At 35.4% G+C, this 15,351-nt stretch overlaps 1 protein-coding gene across 3 annotated transcripts in view; it reads left to right on the top strand.

Annotated features, from left to right (window-relative positions):
* Nucleotides 1-10,940, top strand: part of SCAF8 (SR-related CTD associated factor 8) — an 84,616-nt gene extending 73,676 nt beyond the window's left edge. For all 3 annotated transcript variants that reach the window (XM_044917471.1, XM_044917470.1, XM_021693479.1), the window contains 5 exons: nucleotides 612-745; nucleotides 2,350-2,494; nucleotides 5,199-5,267; nucleotides 7,669-7,887; nucleotides 8,636-10,940. In XM_044917471.1, coding sequence (XP_044773406.1) covers nucleotides 612-745; nucleotides 2,350-2,494; nucleotides 5,199-5,267; nucleotides 7,669-7,887; nucleotides 8,636-10,089 — 2,021 coding nt within the window. In that variant the 3' untranslated portion in view covers nucleotides 10,090-10,940. The remainder of the gene's footprint in view (nucleotides 1-611; nucleotides 746-2,349; nucleotides 2,495-5,198; nucleotides 5,268-7,668; nucleotides 7,888-8,635) is intronic.
* The last annotated feature ends 4,411 nt before the right edge of the window (nucleotides 10,941-15,351 follow it).

The following is a 15,351-nucleotide window of genomic DNA, read 5'->3' as shown; positions in this document are numbered from 1 at the left end:
AAAGAGCATTCTATACAGAGGGAACAATATGTGCAAAGTCTATTCAAAAATTATGAAACCAGTATGATTTGAGCAAAGTTAGTGAGGAATGAGAAGTAGGAGATAAAGTCAGAGAGGTGTACAGAGAGACAGAGTCCTATAAAGTCTTATTAGTCAATATAATGACTTTGATCTTTACTCTGAGGGAGATGGAGAACCAGTGGAAGAACCATGAGGGCTTCTTTGTTTTATTTTTGCATAGCTGTGCTTTCAGAAAGATTTTTCTTTATTGGGTTAATACTTTTCCTTGTCGGTCTCCCCTTGTACCTTGTGACGTAAGATAGTAAGATTGGATCCTCTTATATCAGACAGCCTTTGAGGTATATATCTATGATATCCCCTAAGTATTTTAGTATCTTTCATTTGTGTCTTGTGTGATGCTTCTTTGAACTCCTTAGTATTCTCATCAGACTTACCTGGGCAAAACCGAGGTTGGCACCTGTAGTTGTGGACATGTCTTAAAGATGTGCCAAGGTAGATGAAGGACGTAGAGACAAAATAAATACATAGATAGACATAAAATGAAAATTTGCACCTATCCAGAGGAAATCAATTTCAAATATTTTGTTTAGAGTGGGAAACTGTGAAAAGCTCAGAACCCGTTAAAGAGACGGTGCAGACAACTCAGAGCCCAACTCCAGTTGAAAAGGAGACAGTGGTCACAACCCAGGCAGAGGTTTTTCCTCCACCTGTTGCTATGTTACAGGTTAGTGTTGGGTGTTTGTTATTGTTAATGTGTTGTCTTACATTTCTGTTTTTACTCGTGTATTTACTTTATAAAACTTGGAGGAAGTTGTCCAAAATAGAATAAATAGGAGTTTAGTCAAATAATTTTGGGGGAAAATTTTTTTTTTTTTAGAAATGGTGTCATTTATATATAAATGTTTATTTATTGTACAAGTATTTATCCATGGTCTCCTTCTATGACATTCACTGTTCTAGGCACCTGGGATAAGGATACATCAGTGGAAAGAAAACCACACAAACCCCTGCCCTTATGCAGCTTTTGTTTTCAATAGGGGAGACAAAATGCAAAATAAGTAAGTTTGTGAGATACTGTGGAAGGAAAAGGGAGTATGAGGGTTATCAGGGTGCCTGGATAAGTGATTATGATTGTAAATAAAATGGTCAGAGCAGACTCGAGAATGTGACATTTGAACAACAACTTAAAGTTGCTGAGGTAATTAACCATGTGGCTACCTGAGGAAGAGCACTCTAGGCAGAGGGAGCATCCAGTTCAAAGGCCTAGGCCAGGAGCATATTTGGTGTGTTCCAGGAATAGCAAGTGGGCTAGAAGTGAAGTGAATGAGAGGCAGCTTAGCGGAAGGGAGAGTTCTAGAAGGACTCTGGTTTTCACTCTGAGATGGAGCATTTTTGGAGGAATTCGACGAAAGGAGTGACTTGATCTGGCTTCAAAGGTTTTAAAAGATTTGGTTTTAAAGGATTGCACTGGCTACTATTTTGAGAATAGACTAGTGGGCATTAATAAAAGCAGGAAGACCAGTAAAGAGACAGTTGTTGCAATCCAGATGAGAGCTGATGGTTCAGACTAGACTGATGGCAGTGGAGAGAATAGGAAATGGTCAGATAATTAATTAGGGGTTATGTGATGGTGTGTCCAGTGGGCTTTTATGGCATGATGAGACTTGACTTATGAGAAAGAGAAGAGGTTAGGTTTTTGGTTTGAGAAATTGGAAAGATGAAGCTATCCTTATCTGAGCATGGGAAAGACATTTGGGAATTCAGTTTTGCACAAGGAAGTTTGGCGTGTCTTTCAGACAACGAAGTTGAATAGACCATTGATAATACATAATTTAGGAAAGAGGTACACCCACAGTACAAGTACATATTTGGAATTACTGTGCCTAGGATGAGTAGAAAATACCTCTGCTAGGAATAGAAAATAAACTTAGGAGAAATTCACGCCATTTTGAAACTTATTGACCTGCTTCCTAATGGTTAGGTTGCATACCATAACTGGGTATTTTAAACTTAGTGGGAGGTGGCAGTTTAAAATTGATCATGATATTCACTATTCAGGCAGGGGCCCATTACTTTACATCACTTGAATGTAAGATAGATTTCAGTCTCCATGTATACTCTCTGTTGAATAACACTGCCTTGCTTTTACCCCAAGTTAGAGTCAGTTATAAGTATGCAAGAAGGTAAATAACAAAACAACTTAATATAATGGTGTTTGTTATCTCCCTTAGAAAGAAATAGAAATTTTTTACCTTTTGTTGTTCCAAGGTGTAATCGTTGCTAATGGATAAGGTGATTTATGGACTTTTTATTTTCTATCTACAAAAGATTCCAGTAGCGCCAGCCGTGCCTGCAGTTAGTTTAGTCCCACCAGCATTTCCTGTCTCAATGCCGGTTCCTCCTCCTGGATTCAGTCCAATCCCTCCACCTCCTTTTCTGCGAGCGAGTTTTAACCCTTCACAGCCACCTCCTGGTAAGGAATTTTCATCTTTTTTTTTTTTTTTGGTACTATTTTATTTACTTGAGAAAGAGAGAGAGCATGAGCAGTGGAGAGGGGCAGTGGGGAAGGAGAGAAGCAGACTCTCCCCACTGAGCAGGGAGCCCAACATGGGGCTCGATCCCAGGACCCTGAGATCATAGCCTGAGCCGAAGGCAGATGCGTAACTGACTGAGCCACCCAGGCACCCCAGGAATATTCATCTTATGTGTACTCTACTTAGAATATCATTCATTCATTCATTTAAAAAAATTTTTTTGGATTTATTTTCCTTAAGTAAACCCTACACCCAGTGTGGGGCTTGAACTAATGACCGCAAGATCAAGTCACGTGCTCTACTGACTGAGCCAGCTAGGCGCCCTACAATATCATTCAAATTGTTATTTTTCCAGGTTAAAATGCTATAGAGCATCAATTCTCAAACCTTAGCATACATAGGGATCACTTGGAGGGCATGTTAAAACAAAGTGTGCTGGGCCTGGCCTCCTTTTGCTTCACTAAGACTGAGGTAGGGCAAGACACTTGTATTTCTAACAAGTTCCCAGGTGATGGAGATGGTTGAAGGACTAATATGGACAGAGAAAAAGATGGAATCCTTTAAAAGCATTGAAATATTCTTAAAATAATTTAAAATTTATGTTGAATTTTTCGTATCAGAATTCTCTGTAGTTATCACCCATCATTCATCAGGAAGTATGCATTAAATTATATAGATTGTTCCTCCTAAAAATCATGGTTTTCATTTTGACATAAATTATAATCTATCTAAAAATGCTAATTGAATTTGTAATACTTTTTTTGACCTTATAAATTTTTGATAAAGGTTCCTTGAGTCAGCATTTCTAGTTTAGAAACTATATAGATTACTTAACACACACCAATTAAATATAAATAATAGCTTATATAGCTTAGAGGTAGAACTTTTGGTATTAGACCATGGGAGGTTAGAAGAATGAGGGAGAGGCACAAGGGATCAAATGATATACATTGTTTTTCAAAGCTATTTTTAGCTTTCTTTGAACTTCATGAACACTTTGCATATTGCAAGAAAAAAATACTTTGGTTTCCATAATTTAAGTTCTTACCAATTGAACAGAATTCCTAAAAATTCCTCAACGTTATCTGAGAATGTTTGTAATTTATTTGTCATATAACATAAAATTTTCACATTGTAATTAAATATATAATTTGAAATTGATGCAGATATTATAAGAATTCTTTTTTATATGTTAAAGATGGGAAAATTATTCTTGTCAAATATTTTCTGTATTTGGAATCTGAATTAAAATTTTTTTCAGAAGATAATTTTAAGATTTATTTTAGAAAAGAGAGAGGGTAGGGGAGGGGCAGAAGGATGGGGGAGAGAGACTGAAGGATACTCCGCATGGAGTGCAGAGCTGGTTGTGGGGCTTGATCTCGCAATCTTGAGATCACGATCTGAGCCGAAACCAGGGGTTGGGTGCTTAACTGACTGCACCACCCAGGCACCCTTTCAGAAGATAATTTTAAAGGATTATTTCAAAAACCATACCACCTAGACTTTGTAAAGTCATTGTGTAGCATTCATTTGTTGAAAATCACATATCTTTATTTTTAGCCACTGTGGTTTTTTGTTTTTGTTTTTTGTTTTTTTAAGATTTTATTTGGGGGGGGTGGAGGAGCGAGCGAGCCTGGGGGAGGGGCAGAGGGAGAGAATCTTCAAGCAGACTCCCGAGGAGCATGGAGCCTGACATGGGGCTCAGTCTCACGACCTATGAGAACATGACTTGCGCCAAAACCAAAAGACGCTTAACTGACTGAGCCACCCAGGTGCCCCTTTAGCCACTGTTTTTAAATTGAATTTAATGGTTGCTCTATATCTTAAAAATGCAAGGAAACAGGTTTATAGTTTGATCATTTGACATTTAAAATTATTAAACAGTCAGTATTAAATTGAAGGTTTATTTCAGTGCTCAAAACATAATACAGTAACATCCAAGGCTAATGAAAATATTTTGATCTAGTAGATAAATAGCGTATAAATCAAAGAAATATAATAGCACATTTTACAGATGACATTATTGCATATAGTGTTATCAACAGCTTGAAATACAGTATTTAATTCTCCATGCAGTCATTGAGCTAACATACGAAACAAGTTGCCTGGCTTATATTAATCTTTGACTTTATAGCATCGTAGAGAGTGCCACAGGACTCCCACAAATGAGCAAATAAATAGGACACGATCATGATAAGTATCTCTGTGCTTCACTTAGCTTACTAAGGATCAGATATTAAGGTAGTGGTTATAAAAGTGATTTTTTTTTTTAAAGATTTATTTATTTTAGAGAGAGAAAGAGACGTGTGCTCATGAATGTGGGGCAGGGAGGGACAGAAGGAGAGGGAGAGAGAATCTTAAGCAGACTCCCTGATGAAGGTAGAGTCAGACGCAGGGCTCGATCCCCCAACCCTGAAATCGTGACCCCAGCCAAAATCAAGAGTCAGCTGCCCAACCAGCTGAGCCACCCAGGCGCCCCTAAAAGTGATGTTTTTAAATGAAGAATATATTCACAAGTATGAGGTCATAGTAATGGCAGACTGTTTTAAGAATGTAGAATTTCATGTGTAGCTATTGAAATCTTTGAGTTAAAAGAAGTAACTCTTATGCTCTTTTGTTTTTGGTTTTTTTTTCCCCGTGTAGGTTTCATGCCACCTCCAGTTCCACCACCTGTTGTACCACCACCCACCATTCCACCAGTAGTACCAACATGTGAGTTTTCTACTTGGGGAATTTTCTTTATTCATGGTAGTGTTAACCTATTGATTCTCATTCTTACAAATTATTGTTAATTTTTTTATTATGAAAATTTTAGACAAATACATTTTTTTGTTAAATGATTTCTAAAAAATTAACATGTGATAGTCATTCTATATTCAGATTTGCTCTGTTGTCTCAAAATGTCATTTATAATTGGTTTTAGTCAAGATTCAAAGGAGTCCCCAGATCACCTTTGTGTGGTTTATTTTGTGTTTTAATTAAATGTCTTAATATAGAGCAGTCCTGCTGAGACCTCCCTTTCTTTTTTAATCCTTTATGTCTTTGATTTGTTGAAGAAACAGTTACTTCTGTATGCAAGATTCCAAACAATGGATTTGGTTTTGCTTCTTTGTGGCATCAAATTTGTTCCTCTATCTTCTGCTTTTTCTGTACATAGGAAGTTTTTTAGCACCAAAGGTTTGCTTAGAATCTGCTTCAGTATTTTTAGCAACAGTATTTAACTGGTGGGTGCTGTAGACTTGATGTGACATCACATTGGGAGCCCTGCAGTTTCCTCTCACCCCACTTTCAGTGGTGGTAAGATGGATCAGAGCATTCAGGTAACGGAACCTGGTCATTAAAAAACTTCCCCTTCAAATTTTCATCTGATGGTTTCATCCATTGATCATTATTGCTTTTTAATCTACTTTCCATTAGTTGCAAAGTGCTAATCTTTTGAATTTTATAATTTTTCCACATTTCTTACCTAGAATTTTTCTATTAAAAAGAACCTTTTCTTACAACTAGTAGTATTTAGTTATCTTGATGTACATTTGTGCAGGAGAACCATGGTAGATGCTAAGTTCTTATCTTTAAGTGCCATTTTTCAGCATGATGAGTGATTAGTTCTATGGGTATTTCCAGTGATACCTGGTGAGTGAAGGGGAAAAGGCTTTTTCTTATTTCTCCTCCTCTTTCTCTCCCTTTCCTCTTCATCTCTTCTTCATTTTCTTTAGTGTTTATCAGTAGTAGAGTTCTACTTTAGAGCAGTTGCATTCACTTTCTGAAGTTGAATTTGTTTTATCTTTAGACAGCAAGACCTTTCATAGTTGCTTCTCTATCCTTTTGAGATGACTACATCAAAGGACTTTAGTGTAAGGACTGTATATGTGACAGAGAACTTACCTATTGATAATATAATCCCATTTTCCTTATATTTGTAAACCCTTCTCTACTTTTCCTTTCTGACAGGATTAGCATACTTCTTTTTTGTTATTTTTGGTTCATTAGGAAGAATTCTTTGTTCTTCCTAAAAATTAGAAGAGTGTTCTGAAGCCATTTCTGAATTCAGCATTCACAGAGATTCATCCTAGAATTTACCTCCCAATTATTTCTTTAGTTTATTCATTTTAGAAAATCTGGGATCACTTGAATGGAGAAAGAGAAATACATCCATGTGTCAGGTACTCTCCTAGTTGCTTACACTGTCTTGTTTAATTCTCATAATTCCCATACATGATCGCAGGTGGTTTTGTTCCTATTTTATAGCTCCGTTATGTGCTAACAGTATGTCCAGGTAAGTTGGAGTTAAATGTGAGGATAAAACAGTTCTTAAAATTCCCAAGTCAATGATGTAACTGTGTTGTGGCATAAACTAGACTAAAAATTCTGATGGTTTAATTGTGACTTTATATTCCTCTAGTTCTGTTTTTTAACATACAAATGACATATACACTTAGGGAGTTTTCTACTCATTCTTTAAAATGGAATGTTTATACCTTTTTATTTGTAGTCCACTTTACCTCTTCTTAATGTGATGGGTTTTCTAACCACATTTGACAAGAAGTAATGAATGTAAGGACCCTAGTACATTATAATTTCAAGGGGATTGAGGAGAGTTGTATCATTGTATGTATTTGTCAGTCTGCATGAATCATTTCTGTATATTCAGAAATTCATGTACTGACATTCTTGGAAATTATTTTTTGTACTATTGGCGTTTTCATTTTAAGTACTGGTCCTTATTTTACTAAACATTTTTTATGAAAATATTTCCAAAAATTATTGTTTTCCCTTATTAGAAAAAAAGCTCTCAATGTAATTTAGCCTCTTCTTGATGACTTGTTATTTTGAGCATCAGTTATTATATAATGTGCTAGGTAGTAGATGCCAATAAATAAAAACAGTCAAACTCTAAGAAGTTAGTTTTCATTATAAATAAAATAGAGGGACCAGAAGAGAATTCCTGTATGTTATGGTAACTGAGTAGTCTTACCAAACAATTGGGGAGAGAGGACAGGAAGGCATTGAAAACTTTGACAGGGCCAGGGTTGGTCATGGTTAATATTTTTAAACTAGCACATGAATTGCTTGCCTAAAAAATCTGAAATATATTTTCTCCTTCTTTAAACAGCTTTAGTGCAGCCACCATTATCCATGACTCCAGAAACTGTGAAAGATGTTGGATTTGGTGGTCTTGTTTTACCTGGCGGTTCTGTTGCCAGCAGTCTTGCTACTTCCACTCTGCCAGCTGGAAATGTTTTTAATCCTCCAACTAAACAAGCAGAGCCTGAAGAAAAAGTACCTCATCTTCTAGACCACCAGATTCCTTCTGGTGAAAACACCAGATCAGGTAAAACAAATAAATTCCCCAGAAATACATAATTAAATCATAAGCACTACTTCTCTATATTAGTGTTTAATTTTGAGATGCCGTGCATTTTTAACCAGTTAAGTGCACCAATATTGAAATGTTGCAATGTTTAAAAAGAGATCACTATCTCCTAGAATTTCTCTTCGATAAAAGTTGGCATTCTGTTCAGGATAGTAATAGATTTTGGCACGTTTCTTTTTCGACCTCTACCCCTCCTTTTTTGGGCCTATTGGGACTGCTTTAATGTGTTGGTATCGAAATACAGTTGCACAGAATATATATACTTAAAGAAAGATAAGAATGAGCCAGTATTAGGTATGAATAACTTTTACCCAGTATTCTCTACCTAGGTCTAAAAGATAAATATATTTGAAAGTAGCAAGTCCTCTTTTAATGGCCCCACTGTTAGTATATTAAAACTTGTTTGTACTTTAGAAACATCTTTGTTAAAGGTGGAGAATTCCTATAATACCTGACATTTTTCTTTAAATGTTCTGTGTAAAGATTTTTAAGTAACATCCCACTTATGTTTTAATATTTTAAATTTCACTGTGCATGGTATTTAATAATTTTAACTTTTGTTTAATATCTAATGTGTCTTGATTCTTCTGGCATACAAGTAGTTGATTAACTCTAGGCTAGCTAACTATTGCATTAGTAATGACAAATACAGTTTCCTTTTATACCAGAATGATTTTTTGTGTTATTTTTCCTCTTTCTGATTTAGTGATTCCAAATGATATTCCAAGTAGCCCTGCAATTTTAGGAGGACAGCCGCCAAATGTGACAAGCAATTCTGGAATTCTGGGAGTCCAAAGACCAAATGTATCGAGTAATTCTGAAATTATTGGAATCCGGCCATCTAATGTTTCCAGTAGTTCTGGGATTATTGGAGCCCAGCCACCAAATATTCTAAATAACTCTGGAATTTTGGGACTACAGCCACCAACTGTGTCAAGTAGTTCTGGACTTTTGGGAGTGCTCCCCCCAAATATCCCTAATAATTCCGGACTTATAGGAGTACAGCCACCAAATGTTCCAAACGCCGCTGGACTTTTGGGGACACAACCACCAGCTGGGCCTCAAAACTTACCCCCTTTAAATCTCTCTAGTCAAAGGATGCCCACAATGCCAATGTTAGACATTCGTCCAGGACTAATACCACAGACACCTGGACCAAGATTCCCTTTAATACAGCCTGGAATTCCACCCCAAAGGGGAATCCCTCCCCCATCGGTACTTGATTCAGCTCTTCATCCGCCACCCCGTGGTCCTTTTCCTCCAGGAGATATTTTTAGTCAGCCAGAAAGACCTTTTCTAGTTCCTGGAAGACAAAGTGTAGACAATGTTACCAATCCAGAAAAAAGGATACCACTTGGGAATGATAACATTCAACAGGAAGGAGATAGAGATTACCGGTTTCCTCCCATTGAAGCCAGGGAAAGCATTAGTAGACCTCCCCCCGTGGATGTTAGGGATGTGGTTGGACGGCCTATAGATCCAAGAGAAGGTCCTGGAAGGCCTCCATTAGATGGTAGGGATCATTTTGGAAGACCTCCTGTCGATATTAGAGAGAATCTTGTGAGGCCAGGCATAGATCATCTTGGTCGAAGAGACCACTTTGGCTTTAATCCAGAGAAGCCCTGGGGGCATAGAGATTTTGATGAGAGAGAACATCGGGTTCTACCTGTCTATGGTGGTCCAAAAGGCTTACATGAAGAAAGAGGTAGATTTCGGTCTGGAAACTATCGATTTGATCCTAGAAGCGGTCCTTGGAACAGAGGATTTGGACAAGAAGTTCACAGAGATTTTGATGACCGCAGAAGACCCTGGGAGAGGCAAAGGGATAGGGATGACAGAGATTTTGATTTCTGCAGAGAAATTAATGGAAACCGTCTTGGACGAGATAGAATTCAAAACACCTGGGTCCCCCCTCCTCATCCTCGGGTTTTTGATTTTTTTGAAGGGGCCACTTCTCAACGAAAAGGTGATAACGTGCCTCAGGTTAATGGTGAAAATACCGAGAGACATGCCCAACCACCACCTTTACCAGTACAGAATGATCCTGAACTTTATGAAAAACTGACATCTTCAAGTGAAATAAACAAGGAGAAGAGTGACACAGTTGCTGATATAGAAAGTGAACCAGTGGTAGAAAGCACAGAAACTGAGGGGACATAATCATCGCTCAGTAGGTAAAAGATACCTTTTGTAAAGTTGTCATCTCTCTGTAATAGATTAATGGCTGACTGGACCATAGTTGTTCACTTTTGTCTGCCAGAATTAAGTTAATCTGATGTTCATGTTCACCTTTCTCTTAAAATAATTGTACAACTGACTTGTATAGACATTGTTCTTAATATGAACATGGTAGGTAAACATTTTTTTATTTTTCTGATAAAATATAAATGTTGCCCCCAGATTCTTTTAACTTCAAGGAAATGAATAACAGCTTGTCAGAGACTTCCTATGGAAGAAAGAATTTTTTAGATACTACCATTAGGTTGGATATGGTAATAGATATATTTCAAAATAGCAAGTGATGGTATATCTTATCCATATCTTTAGGCTGCTGCAGAATTTTAAGGTAATAGACAAAGCTGTGATATTTTATGCAAAGACTGGCTCTAGATATTTGAGGAGCACAATACAGAGATTTTAAAAAGTGATTTTGTAAAATCTACACTATGGTCTCTGTTTCTCCAAAGTAAGTGTTTGTGATTTGTTCCTCATACTGCAGTGAGTAAAAAAGAAAAAAGAAAAAAAAGAAAACAACATAAATATTAAAGTACGTTTCAATGTTGGGTGAATTTTGTTTTTAGATGCCAATAAAACTTACTTGTTTGATAACAGTGTTCTAGGAATTGTATTTTTTTAATCTACAAATTCTTAAAACCCTGGATCATTAGCAGCATGTGCTTATTAGTTGTTGCAGAAGTTTTTTATTACTCTTAACAACAATGAAGAACTGTGTGGTGGAAAAACATGTACTTTGATATAAAAATCATGCAGTCTCATTAGTATGTATGTAATATCTGTGTATATTTATTGTGTAAGTCATACGTAGATTCTTCTGTTTCTCTGTATGTCTGTCTTCGTGTACATACAGAGAAAAACAGCGGATAGTTTAGATAATAAAATAGTCTTCAAAATTGGATAGAAAATTAGAGAAATTTGGCTAGTTGACAGTGCTTATAGTCAAAACTCTTCTTAGCTTTTATGAAGGTAAAATAACTATTGTAAAGAAATGCATTGGCCGTTTGGCAATTCTACTTTAATGTAGTTAGGCATGAAACCAGAGTTAGCATGGAGCCAAAATTCACATGAATGCTTGCATTGCTTTGTTTCACATTATATTTGCTATTCTGCATAGATAGTGCTAGTACTAAAGTACTCGTTACTTGCCTGAAGTGGATTTCTTAATTGCACAGAATGTATAAGGTGTTGGTGGATTTAAAAACATTATATATATCAGGAACAAAGCGTCCACCATGTGTTTTGTAGGCTGTGGGTAACACTGTTCAGATTAGCCTCCAAGGTAAACTGAGTAGCAGAAAAATTGGGGATTAGTTTTCTATTTATTTATTTATTTTTGCTTTTAATTTTCATTTATTTGCTGTTTGTTTTTCTTTTGGGTTTTACATATATATACATATATATAAAACCATTGGTGGTTTTTTTCGTTCCTAATGAAGGCTTTTATTTGGTCCTATGAATAGACATTTTTGCTCCCTATGCATTCCCAACTATTCATCATTTGCTCTATTTCTCTAAAATTCTTAAGCTATGTTTGTCAAGCCTGCCCAAAGTAACGATAGAACACACCGGCTATTTAAAATTGGATTGTTTTTGCTTACCTCTTGATGATCTAAAGAGCTATAAGAGCTTTATGGATGGTTCCTGGCCAAAAAATGAAGTCATTTCTTCTTATAGGTTCTGAACAGAAATAGTACATTATTTGTTTTGTTACGTGAAGAAGTGGGTACTAGTGGAAATTGGGTGTTTATTTCTACAGTAATTCAGTCCAGTAATTTGAATTGGTTTCAGTCTTTTCCTTAGGAAAACAGGAAAAACTGTGACATTGGTACAAAGTATTAATGTTCAGGAATGATTAGCCTTGTCCTTAAGGAACTTATATTGACTGGGATTTCAAACTACTTTAGTTGCATTTACCATTATTAAAATTAAGTGACATTCACTTGGATTAAGTAGCAATAAAAATGTAAGACTTTTTAGTGACCTTTGATCCCAAGTTTTCTTTTTATCACTGTTGGGCCTTCATGTGCAAACTTGAAAACAAAATATATACAAGTATTGCACTGCTTTGAAGATTCTGGTGGTGAAAGTTAACCTAATCAGTTGTCAGTAACTGTAGAATCCCATCTTGGGAGTGTGTGACACTCTGAAAATAGTTGAAAATAATTATGTGTACGTGTTCTCACTTTGTTCCTATCTGGTAGTATCGTATTTAAGTGAAAGGATATTATTCATCTTCATACTGAATTTCCAAAGTTGATACTTATGTTCACCATTTTTTTAAATAATGGAGAGAAGTTAATTATCTTTAAGTTCGACTCAAGACCTATCATGTTTTGATGCTTTTGATCCCAGTACTGTCACTAGAATGCTAGCCATTAGAAATATGCAAGGAGTAACCTAACCACTTTAATAAAATTCCTCAAAGTGCTGCAGGCAGTATCTATACATTAGCCACCAAATCAATAATGTCTTGATTTGTGATATGTGAGAAAATGATGTGACTCTCTGAGGTATTTGTAGACTACAGTTTTAGTAGATACTACTTTTTAAATTTTTTTTTGTCTTTAAACATTTCATTAAACATTGGCTTCTATTTATAGCATAAATACATATAATGTACTTTGATCATTTATATTGCAGTTAGAAATTTATCTTACAGCAAAGCAATCATTATTTGTAGCATATTATAGGTGGAATGCTAAATTTATTTCAGTACATAGGATGGACAAATGCTTAGCATTGGAAAATGGAATAGTATAAAATTATTCACTTTAAAACTCTGAAAATGACTTCATGTAATATTTAATTGATAAAATTTGTTCATTATTTAAGCTCTTATATTACTAGAGTTTCTTTTGTCCTGATAATTTAGTTGCTTCATTAAATTTATTGGCCATTTTCACTCATATAAAAGATTATAGTTATGGAGCTACACATTTAAGGTTGTTTTGGGGGTGGGTCAGTTTTGTTACATTTGAAAAGAAAAAGTTACCTCTTTTAATTTGAAAAAGTATTTTTTTATAAACGAACACCTTAGTTCATCAGATCTAAGGTGCCATTGATTGTGAGAACCATTCAGGAATAAAAAATGTTTCCAACATAACATGCCAGTGATTATAAGACCCATCCTAATTCAGAAATGTCAAAATGTAAAGTGTCTTAGAATCAAATACGGTATTCATTATGAATTTTATATATATAATCCCTTATTCATTAAGTCATTTAAAGAACATTTTGATGATGTTTTTTGTTATTGTATATATTTTAGATGGGCACAACTTTAAAGAAAAAGAAAATTTTAATATTCAATTAAAAATAATTTTGTTATACCTTATGTGCCTTTATTATCATTACTTTATCGGGTGCTATATTAATAAAATGTCTTAAGGGCTTTTAACTCTTTCAGAGAAAGAAAACATTAACATTTTTCTCTTTAAATATTTTACATAATGTAGAAGAGGAGAAGCAAGTCCTTTATATTCATTTTTAAGATAGGTAAAATTAAAAACTAAATATTTGTAAATAGTCATAAATACTGCAGTGTGGCAGAGAATTATAAATGTTTCCTTAATTGAGGATGATGTGGTTTTATATAAAACATCTTTTAAACTATAAGTTTTAGGCACTAAAATTTTTGTTTTCCGCTTCTGAAGAAAAAAAGATTACTACTTTTTAATGGGAGATTTAAAAACAAGATACCTTGGTTTAGCCAAACTTTCTGGAACTAGAATTCAAAATTAATGGCCCAGATTATTTTCTTGAGGGGGGGGGTTACTTTAAATAGGGGCATACATATTGAAAGCAATCTGAAATACACCGTGTCTGTGATTCTCAGCCAAGAAATGTATAACAGAATCACCTGCTGGATCTATTTGAAAATATCAGGAGGTGGAGGGATGTCACCACAGACTGACTAATACAGAATTCCCTGGGGAGATACATATTTTTATACATATGTACACACACACACACACACACACACACACACACACACACACACCCCTCCCTGGGTGTATATTTACTTTTTAGATTCCCACATACCACCACTTCAGATAATTTAAAACATGTAAATACTTAATATACTGTGCACTTGAGATTCTTTAAAAAATTCCTTAAGTAAAATACTTTGGTGATCTAAAAATTATTTGGAGTGTTTCAATAAAGTGTATATTTTGTGGCGGTTGGTGTTGGAGTATGAATAAAAACAGGGAAGTCATTATCACGGATGTTTTAAACTCATTAAAGCATTAAGCATTAATCTAAAAATGAATTAAAGCGAAGCGATGGAAAGAAGCATATGAGATGGTTTTATAGGAAGTATTTTTGACTCAAGTGAAACTTTGTTATAGGATACCTCAAAGAAAAATTTACTCGATACCATGGAATTATAATGCTTTGATTATAGAAGGAGCCCTTTTGGGACAAAATTACGAGCATTAAATTTATCAAGGACTGGTAATGTTACTAGTAAGACTACTTAGATGTGGGTTGCACATCAAAAACTAATGCAGATCAGTGGCTTATTTTGCATGAGCTTTGCTCAGACATTTTTCTTCCCCTCTACTTCTCCCCTTTTTCAGGGTGGTGGTTTCATTTTGTATGTATACTTAGAATTACCCGGCCTTGTTCTAGTTGCGATATAGAACGAATATTCTAAGTAATTAAATTCCAATTCTAAGTGAATTGGAAACTATAGGTCAGGGGGCAGAATTGTGCTAACAGGCTAACTTTATATTGTTGTAGAAGTGTTAGGTGCTTTGGACAGTGGGATGATCTGACGGAAGCAGAGGGAGCTCTTATGCACAGAGCTCACTAGATGGTAGAGAGTAAGCTTGGAACTTGTGACTTTGAGCCAAGAATTAATGAGAACTAGATGAGTTGAATGAGTCTCTTACATTTGTGTGGCAATGGCAGAATGTAGCACTTGGTTGACCTTTGTTGTTTGTCCCTCTCTAAACCTCCATGGGCAGCTATCACTATTTTGTCTTATTTGTCTTATTTTTCTGCCTTTCTTAGAATTCTCAAATTCTTCTCATCATAGCACTCCAGCCTCCTTTTTGACCCTTCATTTCAGGCAAGGACTATCAATTGGACAGAACTATGGTGAAAACAATCTGCTGCCCCTTGGCTTAGTGATTTCTAAGGTCATTTCTAGCATTTAAATACATTGAGTCTATGAAATAA

Source organism: Neomonachus schauinslandi, chromosome 8 (assembly GCF_002201575.2).
Source record: "Neomonachus schauinslandi chromosome 8, ASM220157v2, whole genome shotgun sequence".
Classification (NCBI taxonomy): Eukaryota; Metazoa; Chordata; class Mammalia; order Carnivora; family Phocidae; genus Neomonachus; species Neomonachus schauinslandi.
Note: the sequence above shows the minus strand (reverse complement) of the source record. Positions and strands in the feature narration are given on the sequence as shown.